Source organism: Magnolia sinica, chromosome 3, assembly GCF_029962835.1.
Source record: "Magnolia sinica isolate HGM2019 chromosome 3, MsV1, whole genome shotgun sequence".
Classification (NCBI taxonomy): domain Eukaryota; kingdom Viridiplantae; phylum Streptophyta; class Magnoliopsida; order Magnoliales; family Magnoliaceae; genus Magnolia; species Magnolia sinica.
Window position 1 is genome coordinate 100,834,140 of NC_080575.1, and position 11,150 is coordinate 100,845,289.

An 11,150-nucleotide genomic window follows, 5' to 3' on the forward strand; every position below is an offset into this window, starting at 1 on the left:
AGAGCGGGAAGAACCGGAATATAAGTCCAGCAGCATCGCTATCGTTATGGACACGGATTACCTTAGACGGGAAGCTACCCACCCACTTTGGTGTTTGTGAGAAATCCACCCCGTCCAACCGTTTTGCCAGATCATTTTAGGACATTGGCCCAAAAATGAGGTAGATCCAAAACTCAAGTGGGCCGCACGACAGGAAACAGTGAGGATTAAATGTCCACCGTTAAAACATTCGTGGATCCACCATGATGGTACGTAGATGACCGACGTCGTTCAAATCCCACTTTTTTTTTACTGTAGTGTGATTCACTTGAGTATTTGTTCTGACTTGTTTTTGGGCTCATCACCTAAACTAATTTTTTGAAATGGATGAACGGTGTAGATATAACACATACATCGTGGTGGAGCCCAGTGAGTTCAATAGCGCCGACCATTACCGAGATATCGAGGGGTCATAGCGGAATCCGAGCTCTCTACGAAGAAAACAATTAATGAGGTAAAAAGACCTATTTAACCCACTTTTTGACCATGGAAGGGAAATCGGAAGACCATCACGGCGTGGCTTTGGTGGATTAATCATTGGATGTGGGGCCATCCTGATGTATATGAACTAAATCCACGCCGTCCATCCGTTTTGACAGCTCATTTTAGTGTATGATCCAAAAAAAATGAAGAAGATCCAAATCTCGGCTGGACCATACCACAGTAAACAGTGATGACTGACCATTAAAAACTTTGTGGGCCACAGAATTTTTGGATCAAGGTGATATTCATGTGGTACCTTCATCCATGTCTTTATGACCTCATCAACTGATTGGATGGAATATAAACATTCTGGTGTCCCCAAGAAGTATTTAACGGTGAGTATTCAATCACCACCGTTTCCTGTGGTGTGGTCCACCTAAGGTTTGGATCTGCTTCACTTTTGAGTTGATGCTCTTAAATGAACTGTAAAAATGGATGTACAGCACTGATATAAGGCACATACATAAGGGTGGGCCCCAAAGTCAATGATCCATTGAAGCTGCCCGATGAAAAGATTGGTTCATTTTCAAACTGTATTACCTCGTCGCATGCTGTGGTGACTATATATAAACCGTAATTTTTAAAAATAAGAAATGCCACTTGTAACAAAGGGTCTTGGGGGCTAGTCATCCGAAGCTAGGTGGGGCCCATCATAATATTGGCTAGAAATCTACCTATTCCATATGTTTTCCCACTCATTCTACAGCATGACCTAAAAATGAGGCAGATCCGAAGCTCAAGTGAGCTCTACAATAAAAAAGAGTAGAGATGGTATATCAACCATTAAAACATTTATGAGCCACATAAGCTTTGGATCATGATAATATTTTTCTTCTTTATTGTGTGGCTCACTTGAGCTATATATCTGCCGTATTTTTTTTTCTTATACAGGCAAGAAGGATGAACGAAATACACTCCTCACAAACATTATGGTGGGCCCCACTTATCATTGGATAGTCATATCATAACGTCAGCAAGAGATTTGGTGCATCTCGAATCCGACAAGGTAGGTTGATCAATGCCAACTATTGGGCCCACCTTGATGTATATGCCTTATATCAATGCTGTAAATTCATTTTGGAAAAATGTCCAAAACATGAAGTAGATCCAAATCTTAGATGGATCATGATGCGGGAAATAGTGATAATCATTTATTAAAAACTTTTGGTGGGCGGTTAAAGTTTAGGGTGATATCTTCATCCCGGTATTTTTGGCTTGTGACCTTATCAAGAGGTTGAATGGCAAATAAAAATTCCAGTGGGCCCCGTGAAGGTTTTTAATGATAGGGATTCAATCACAACTATTTCTTGTGGCATGGTCCACTTAATATTTGGATCTACTTTATTTTTTGATTTATGCTCTAAAGTGAGCTTTTAAAATGAATAGGCGGTATGAATATCGATGATTTACAATAAACATCGGTGAACCACAGTTAATATCAGCAATCCTCCTCATGAGATGCTAGTGATCCACAATTAATATTGGTGATATTTATTGTGTATTGTCGATACTCACTATGTATTGTCAAATGGACGAAACTGATCATAACTTCTTAATTACATTTTTTATTCAGTGATTTTGTACACGTTGGAGAGATAATTTGATTAACTTTTAAATGGCTTTAGAGCCACCTTATTTGGACACTATTTGATTGCCCAAAATTTGACCAAAAGTTTATTAAGGATTGTAGATTGTCGGTATGCATCTTATATCGTCAGTTCCACAAAAATGATCATAACTCCCTTGTTACATGTACGATTTGAGTGATCTTATATTCGTTGGAAAGATCATTTGATGAATTTTTAAATGAATTTATAATCACTTCATTTGGACACCAATTGATTGTCTAAAAGTGGGCCCAAAGTTACCATAGATTGTTGGTACTCACTGTGTATCATTGGTCCCACAAAAATGGTCATAACTCTTTCGTTACATATTCAATTTGAATAATCTTTTACTTATTAGAATGTTAATTTGATGAAATTTCAAATGGCTTTATAATCACCTCATTTGAATACCATTTGATTATCCAAAAATGGATCCAAAGTTCAACTATTTAGATATCTAATTCGGTAATAAATGACATGATACATTTAGACCCACAATTAGGTAACCAAATGTTTTCCAAATGAGGTAATTTTAAAGATATTTGAAATTGCATCAAATTACCTTTCGAACAAGTAAAAGATCACCCAAGTCGGACATGTAACGAGAGAGTTACGACCATTTTCGTAAGACCAATGATCCATAGTGAGTACCGGCGATCTACAGTGATTATTGGTGACCCGGTTTTGTGTCCACTTTTGAGCAATCAAATGGTATTTAAATGAGATGATTCCAAAATCATTTTAAATTTCATCAAATTACTTTTTCAATGAGTATAAGATCACTCAAATCGAACATATAATGATAAAGTTATATGACTTTTTTTTTTTTAAAAAGATTTGTAACCCACAGAGAGTTATAACATTTATGATCCTTCATCCATTTCAACATTCTTCCACTACAATATTCATCTATTACAACATTTATCATATTCATTTATTATAACATTCTTTCATTTCAAAATTCATTACATTCATTTATTACAAAATTCTTTTATTTCAAAATTCATGACATTCATATATTACAACATTCTTTTATTTCGAAATTCATCAGTTACAAACATTCTTCCATCACAAAATTTATCTCTTTAAAAAACTCTCATCATTCATACCCATTAAAAAACTTATAAGGGAAACCATCACACCCTCCTCAATTTCACAAACTCTCACCATTAATACCTACTAACAATAATAAAAACAATACATAAAAGTCACTATTATCCTAACATAAACTTATATTTGACTATCATAACTTACATGTTAGATAATGTGGCTAGAAATCTTAAAAAATACTTAAAAGCTTGATGAAATGGAAGGAATGACGCCGGATGCATGCCGTAAGCTCACCGGAGTGGGTCTCATAAAGGTGGCAATAGTCTTAATGATCAAATGGTCCCCTCCCGTAAAATAAAAAATAAAAAGAAAAGAAGAAAAATGTTAAATGACCTTTTTCATGCAAGGGATTCACCTATCAAACTTATCTCACGTCTTATGTGGGGCTCATTGGATCATCTTGGAGTAAATCCAAGCCGTACACATGAAATGAGTTTTTATTTCATGTCATATGCTGAATTTTGAGGGAAAAAACATCACGGGTGGACTACGCTGGTGGAAACAGTCTAAAATTAGTGGACAATGCTCATACAGTTGTGAGCCACTTATAGCTCCATTTTTTTAAAAAAATGAACCTAGTATGGGTTCACAATTGTCCGATCAAAGTAAACAGATCAAATTGCGTGAGGAGTGTCCACAATCATTGATTTAGTGGGGCCCACACCCGTATTCTCAAAACACTCTCTTGACTTCCGCAAAAAGCTATCGTTGTACAAGTGGATGCTTGATTAGATGGACATTTTCATTATGGAAAAAGCTAACCAATGGGCTAAAATAATAATAGCTTCGTATGCTTATATCATTACCTTTATAACGTCATAATTAAGAAATATTTAATTAACATACCCAATTTAGGTGACAACCCATACACTTGTAAGAGTGTGCGACCCTTACTATTTGGCCAACCTTGATGTATGTATTATATATGATGTAGAGCGGGTCGCGGACGGTTTCATGGCTAAGATGGATCAGAAAAGGCCCGGTCGACAACAGAAGTAATTCGACCGTCGGACCTTAGATCGAACGTATCTCACAATCCAAAATGAGTTATTAGGCGTAAAATATATGATTTTAGGGTAGAACGAGTTACTTTAGTCAACCAACCCAGCTACGCCAGGTTGCGCAAGCCAGATTTAAGAAATACCCCTGGATCAACGGTCATTTTCCTGTTTTAATTTCATTTTTACTATAAATAGTAAGTTTTAGTTTGATTATAACTTTTCATCTGTCGGGCTTTAGGAGTTGCATCCAACGTGAAAAGAGCTTAGAATAATTAGGAGAACGGTTTGGTATAGCCAAATAGGACACTTGCTATTTTTGGCTAAAAACCTTGCGCACTAATAGACATCACGACCGTCTATAAATAGTAAGTTTACTATTTATAGTAAGTCGCAAATTCTAAGAGTTTTAGTTGTAGTTTGCTTCTGATTTCTCTCACATTGTTTGGTATCCTTATTTAAAGGGCTGTGAATTCATTTATTAGTATTCATTAAATCAATTTTGAATTTATTAGAATTTATTTTTATTTTCTACTTTCTTTCCTCGTGGATTCGAGAAATCTCTGTGAGAAGTTCAGAGAAGTTCCATGGATTCAGAATAGTTATCCTCTTGAGGAAGACTGTGCTCGACCTCACGTCCTTCCCAGTGTCAATATATCTACCATGTCCATCTTTCCAAATCATTTTGGGGCATTGACCAAAAGAAAGTATATCCAAATCTCAAATGTACCAAAACACATGAAAGGAAATAGTGATGTTTGACCGTTAATAACTTTTTGAGAGCCACAAATTTTTTGAATCAAGTAGATGTTTGTTTTTTCCTTTCATCTAAACCTCCGTGACCTTATCAAAAGGTTAGACAGCATGGATATAATACATATATCAAGGTATGCCCTACCATCAGGGTTGCATCATATTCAGTGAGTCAAGGACTCAAGGGTCACACCTGCTTGGCTAAACTTGGGTCGAAATCGAGGTGGTGGGCAACAGTGTTCTTGAAAATTTTATTCTGTTAATCCATTTTCTTCAGATTAGTTTAAGGCATGACTCAAAAAATGAAGTAAATGCAATGCTCACTGTCCAAAGAATAACATGATTGGAACCTTTGTAGGCCCCACCTGCTATTCAAATCTGTGTTATTTTTTTGAACTTAAGACTTAAAATGAGTTTATGAAACAAATATGAATGATGTTAATCACTTGTATGAGTTGTATCCATAAAAGGTGGACCCATGAACTCTTTTACATATTAGGCCGGTATGAATAAAATAAATAAATAATATTAGGGACAAAATAGACTTTTTAAGTCATCAAATGCACTTTACTTCTCTCAGCATGGGGGCCCAGTATTAGAAACATGTGGATGGATTGAAAATCTTCATCCAAGTTTTTCTAGCCGTACATATTTTATTTTATTTTACGAACACACCCTCAACATCAACACACACCACTAAGCCATGAGAAAGGACCTTTCTGAGCCGTACATTTGTTTTGTGAACTGTAACCCAATTGGCAGGTTGCTAACACGTGTGGCGTGTGCATGAGCTTTGTTGCACACGCGTGTTAGCTTAGCAAAGCCCAGAAATTCAAATTAAAAAAAAGAGAGTTAAATGATACTCGGGTTCGAATAATTCTAGATGCGCAGACCACCCACTTGCCAGCATGGCACGATAGGTCTGAGATCCAATCCATCCATTAGAACAGTACCAATATATTGATGCCCTATCCCAAGATTTGGGTTGATCGAACCCTCAGTGGAGTACAGTTTGTAAAAAACAAATGTACGGCTCTAAAAATTTTGGATAAAAAGTTTTCCAACCCATCCGCCCATTTCAAATATTGGGGCCTACATGCTCATTGAAAGAAAATTTCTTTTTCGAAAAGATATAAAGGTCAGACTAACCTGATGGATGGATTAGATCTTGCACGTATATGTCAATGCCGGTACACGTGTGGCATATCCATGAGCTTTATTGCACACGCGCATGCGTGCCAACTGCCAAATCGTTCGTAAAGAAAGCTAAAGGTGCTTTTTGAGAAAACTTCCATTGCAAGGAAAGTAAAAATCCTTTGAGATTTACTGATTTAACCCTCGTGCAGGTGAAGAGTGATCCATGCAAAACCCAAGCGACCCAGGGGTGCCGCTGATGTGGTGCACTTGTGACAGATCCAGGCCGTCCTTTAGACAGTGAAGACTGCTTAGTTATTGCTTGTAGATCATAAGGTTAATCCATTTACTATGGCAGTGACGCTTGAGTTCGGATTTTTCATAGCCCACATGTTCAACGGTCCAAATTCAACCTACATGTGAGAGGCTCACTTGTTGAGTCGATGTACTAACCTGATTTCTAGTATATGACATGTTTGACCTGAGTAATACCTATTCTCTAATGAATGGCTGGAATCCTCCACACGTGTGCCTACCGACATTGGTACCAGCCAGCATGGAGCTGTTATGAACGCAGGCTGTACACAAGTCAAACCAAGTCGAGCTGTGCCCTGCGCAACTCGGCTCCGCCAGTAGCTAACCTCAGCTTGAATTCGGCTAGGTTTGGTTCACTTCTCGGCCCTGACTGGGCATCTCCGCTACTTGGAGCAGCAGATCGGCTAATTCAAGCCAAGCTCGAGCCACTGCGGTGTTTTCTCAAACATATCAAGTGTATCTTCAACTGTTCATTAAATACAGAATAGTAACAGCATTTTACGGATATTTTATCAAATACTCAACGGACAGTATCAAAATTAAAATACGTGGATAGTTTTATAATATAATTTTTTTTTTATAGTAATTTGTTTCATATCCATTTCTTCCTCACCACCAACCGATCCCACAGAGAATGTATACACTTGAAACAATACTTCGTTGAGTCGTTTCATCAAACACTTAGTGAGCAGTGTGATATCAAAATAACTGAGTCACCAAGATGATTCGATCCGAGCCAATTCGAGTTGAGGTTCAACGGAGTTGAGTCAAGCTCGATATCAAAATAACTGAGTCACCAAGACGATTCGATCCAAGCCAATTCGAGTTGAGGTTCAACGGAGTCTAGTAAGCTCTTAACTTGGTTCGAATCCAATTTCAAGCCAAGGCGAGTCCAGATTTTTCGAGTCCAGTTGAGCGAGCTGACCGAGCTAACTCAACTCGTGTACAGCTCCGCATTCTATCAAAACCCTATTTTTCTCTTTGGAGATTGGTCATCGACATTTGAATATTATATACTCATTGACATTTGATGGGCCACAAGATTATTATTTTATTTTTTAAATACCAAGTAACTGTTTTGTTCCCTGGAGGTTTGCTCCAAGAGAAAAAAAATAAAATTATACTCCTAATATGATAGTTGATACACGGGCAGTAATCATAAATGTGCCATGAAATGAACTCAAATTAAACTACACAAAAATGGGCCCCACGTGAAAGTTGATTTGAATTCCAATCTGAGTGATTGGCCGATCAAAGCTTGAGATTGTTCAACTTAAATTGAATTTTGCATGACGACTTGTCTAAAGTGAGTTTCATTGCTTGAATGGCTTGATTTTAAGTTAATGTCCGTGCGTGTGTTCTCCTACCACACATTACTCAAAGCCTATGTGCTCAACAAAGGGGTAGGGGGCCACGGTGGGGTCCACTATGATGTGCTTCCAAAATCCATTCCAACAATCAGGTGCGTGACCCAATTTTGAACATAGGGCTAAAAAACCAGCCTCATCTGTGATTCAGGTGGACCACATGATTGCAAACAGTGTATAAGGCCACATCCACCCTCCAAACTGTTCAAAAGGTTTTTTTTTTCAGATACCACCAGCCTCTGTTAGCAGAGAGTATCATATGATATGATACTCAGACTGAGCATGGTCCCCTATATGTAAATGGGGTACAAGCCACAAACCTCATGACTTCTCCATCAGTGTCCATCATCAAGTAGACAACTAGATTTATTTATTTATTTATTTATTTATTTTACTTAAATTCCAAATTCAACAGACAATGCCCATTGAATTGATAGCTAGGATCATCTGCTGTGTCCCATGCCCCATCAATCACACGGCCCACAAATTGGACACATTAGATTAGGCACATGTCGGGTGGATGCGAGCGTGCAAGTACAATCCACCATCTAAAAATTATTGAATTAAAAAAAAAATAGTCCACCATACCCATCCTAAAACATCTTCAATTCAAAACAAGTTCGGCTAGAAATGGCACCAAAAATCCAAACCTTCAATCACCCAAAAAAAAAAAAGTTACAGAGGTCACTTCCATTGAAAAAACCACACAAGATAATACACTACCTACCCGCCAACAATACAAAAATTGCAAAAAAAGAAAAAAGAAAAGGAGACGATGACATCCATCCAGCCCGAATCGAGTTGCAGTTGTAGACAATCATACATATACACAATCATACAGGCTTCACACGTCTATATCGGTAGCCCTGCAAGAAATGGAGCACTGCCGAACTTCTGGCTAATTTTTGGGAAGAAGCCTTCCCCTTTGGATGGTGAATTCGAAGCAATTAGAAGCCTGTTTTCCAATGAGGTAAGTGGAAGATGATCCGACCGTTGGATCGCCTTCTTGATTGGACGTAAGCAGGCGAGGTGGCTACTTACATGGCTGTTGTAATTAGGTAGTTTGCTGGCCTGAATAGTCGCTTCATTCTCTTCTGTCACCGGAGCCCCCGACGGATCCTGTTAGTTATAAAACAACCCATCTTTTGTTAGTATAAGACAATCAATATCAAGAAAATGTGCTAGGTTGTATCATGCAAGCATGGCCAACCATCTCGGCCATCCCGTTATCATCAAGCTCATGACAGCGATTCAATTGATTCATGTGTCCTTCACAGCAAGTGTATGCAAAGATATCGTATGGTAAGTTTGTACAATCATGTATATGAAGGTGTTATACACATTGTAACAAGTGAAAAAATTGCATTTTCCGGAAAATTGATCAAACATATATATTAGTGCGATTAAATCATGGGGGATCTTCAAAATCTGATAAGTTTTTAATTCCTCATGATCTTATCCCGAAATTATCGCATTCTTAATGTAAGAACCATTTAGAAGTTAAAATAATTCATTTTATACTATAGATTTATATTTTAAATTTATTTATTAATTTACAATAGACATTTTTAATATTTAATTTTCAACGAGATTTCCAGATAATATCATAAGAAAGACCTTGAATACAAAAATCTCCTTAGAAATTGCCAAGAACAATATTTGTCACTATGGTTATACACAAAGAACCGCTCATCTACAATCCTTCTTCACAATCATGGTATTTTCAATGGCAAAATGTAAACCAAAATCATGAAGGCATGAAGGGAAAAAAAATCATAGCATACACAACGGTTGTAGGTGATAAATCTTCCTAATCATAATTGGAACATGATAATATTGTGCATTGTCATATATTGTAGCATACACAATGGTTGTAGGTGATCAATCTTGCTAATCATAATGAGGAACATAATAATATTGTGCATTGTCATATAATTCCACCATAATTTTATACCAAGAGAAGAATATGCTGCAACGGTTGTAGGTGATCCACATTGTTAGTTTGGGGCGGGCCCGTAAGTGTAGTACCGGGTCAATCAGAGTATGATGCATTAAAGAAGTAATATGGTATTGCTAGAGAAGAATGACATACCCCAAGCATGAGAAATGTGATTGCTTGCTTGCTATTGTCTCTGCCGAGATGTGTTTCGATCAGCTTCCGAAAATCTGCGAGGCTAGAATCATTTAAGACCTTAAGTTTTGTAATGAACTTCCCTGGATATTCTTTGAATGCCTCCCATTTCACATACACTTCCACCATCCCATCTGTATGTTCTTTGTCCCTGGGTTGAGTGTTCTCCTTCGAATCTTGTGTGCCACGAACAATGCACTTTGCTTTCACTCCATACTCGAGTGTAGAAATGGTCTTGTGCATCTCTTTAGGATTAGGGCTTGCACATAAAATCGTAAGAATCTTTGACTCGTCATCCTCAAAGGAATGAATTTCACATACACATCATGGTGGGCGCCCTAAAAATGTTATTAAAATTCTTATGCATGCTATCTAATTCTTTCCACAGAGTGGGGTGATAGAATTTGGAGATAGTATAATGCATTCGCCAACAATAGAGAGTCTTTTGTCCATTCATCAAAACAATTTTTAGAATGCAAGCTATGGCCCATAAATCATTTAATGATGGTCTACCTGTTGAATTCCCGTAAGAAGAGGAAGAAGAAAGAAATGGATATTTGTTCTATCCTGATTAGATCAATTTACAAAAAAATTATACAGTCTAACAAAGGCAATCTTGGTGGTATTGTGGAACCAACAGTGGTGATTTACATATACCATGGCCTATTACTGAAAAACACATACATCATGGTGGGCCACACAAAGACCAGTCCTCAGGGATACAGGTGGTGTTGGGGTCACTATCCAATCCACTTCTCATTTTTTGAGATGTGATTTTATTCAGAATTCCTCAAAGTTACTTGTCTTTGGGAATTATTAGGAGGGTAAAAAGATTTACTTGCCCTTATTTTAATGTTGGAGAGGAAGCCAAAACACCCATAATAAAAAGATATTATAAGCCTTGCTTCGCACACACACTTAATTGCAATAAAGCTCATGTACATGCCACACATGAGCCTGCATGACACATGTCTGAGATATAATCCATCCATCAGGTTAGCAGGGACCCAATATTGAAAACATGTGGATGGCCTTCATCTAAGTTTTTCATAGTACATTTATTCTGCAAGCTGTAGCCTACCTGGCAGGCAGATCAACCTGATTCTTGATGAAGTTCGATGAACTGGACCTCAGATCTACGTGCCATGATGGCATGTGTGGCATGTACATGAGCTTTATTGTACATGGATGTGAGCTTAACAAAGCTCAGAAA

The 11,150-nt window shown here is 37.5% G+C and overlaps 1 protein-coding gene across 1 annotated transcript; it reads right to left on the minus strand.

The window, feature by feature from the left end:
* Positions 1–8,414: 8,414 nt before the first annotated feature.
* Positions 8,415–10,102, minus strand: LOC131240433 (kinesin-like protein KIN-10A). Its single transcript, XM_058238660.1, has 2 exons — positions 9,899–10,102; positions 8,415–8,925 (listed from the first exon to the last, which is right to left on the minus strand). Exons 1-2 carry the CDS (start codon positions 10,064–10,066, stop codon positions 8,659–8,661), a joined length of 435 nt encoding a protein of 144 aa, XP_058094643.1. The 5' UTR covers positions 10,067–10,102; the 3' UTR covers positions 8,415–8,658.
* Between the last annotated feature and the right edge of the window lie 1,048 nt (positions 10,103–11,150).

What these genes read in the sequence shown, in the direction of transcription:
- LOC131240433 (XM_058238660.1), bottom strand. Translation starts at nt 10,066, where the DNA reads ATGGTGGAAGTGTATGTGAAATGGGAGGCATTCAAAGAATATCCAGGG. An exon ending in TCACATTTCTCATGCTTGGG is followed by an intron (nt 8,926 to 9,898) that starts GTATGTCATTCT and finishes TATAACTAACAG; the next exon opens with GATCCGTCGGGGGCTCCGGT.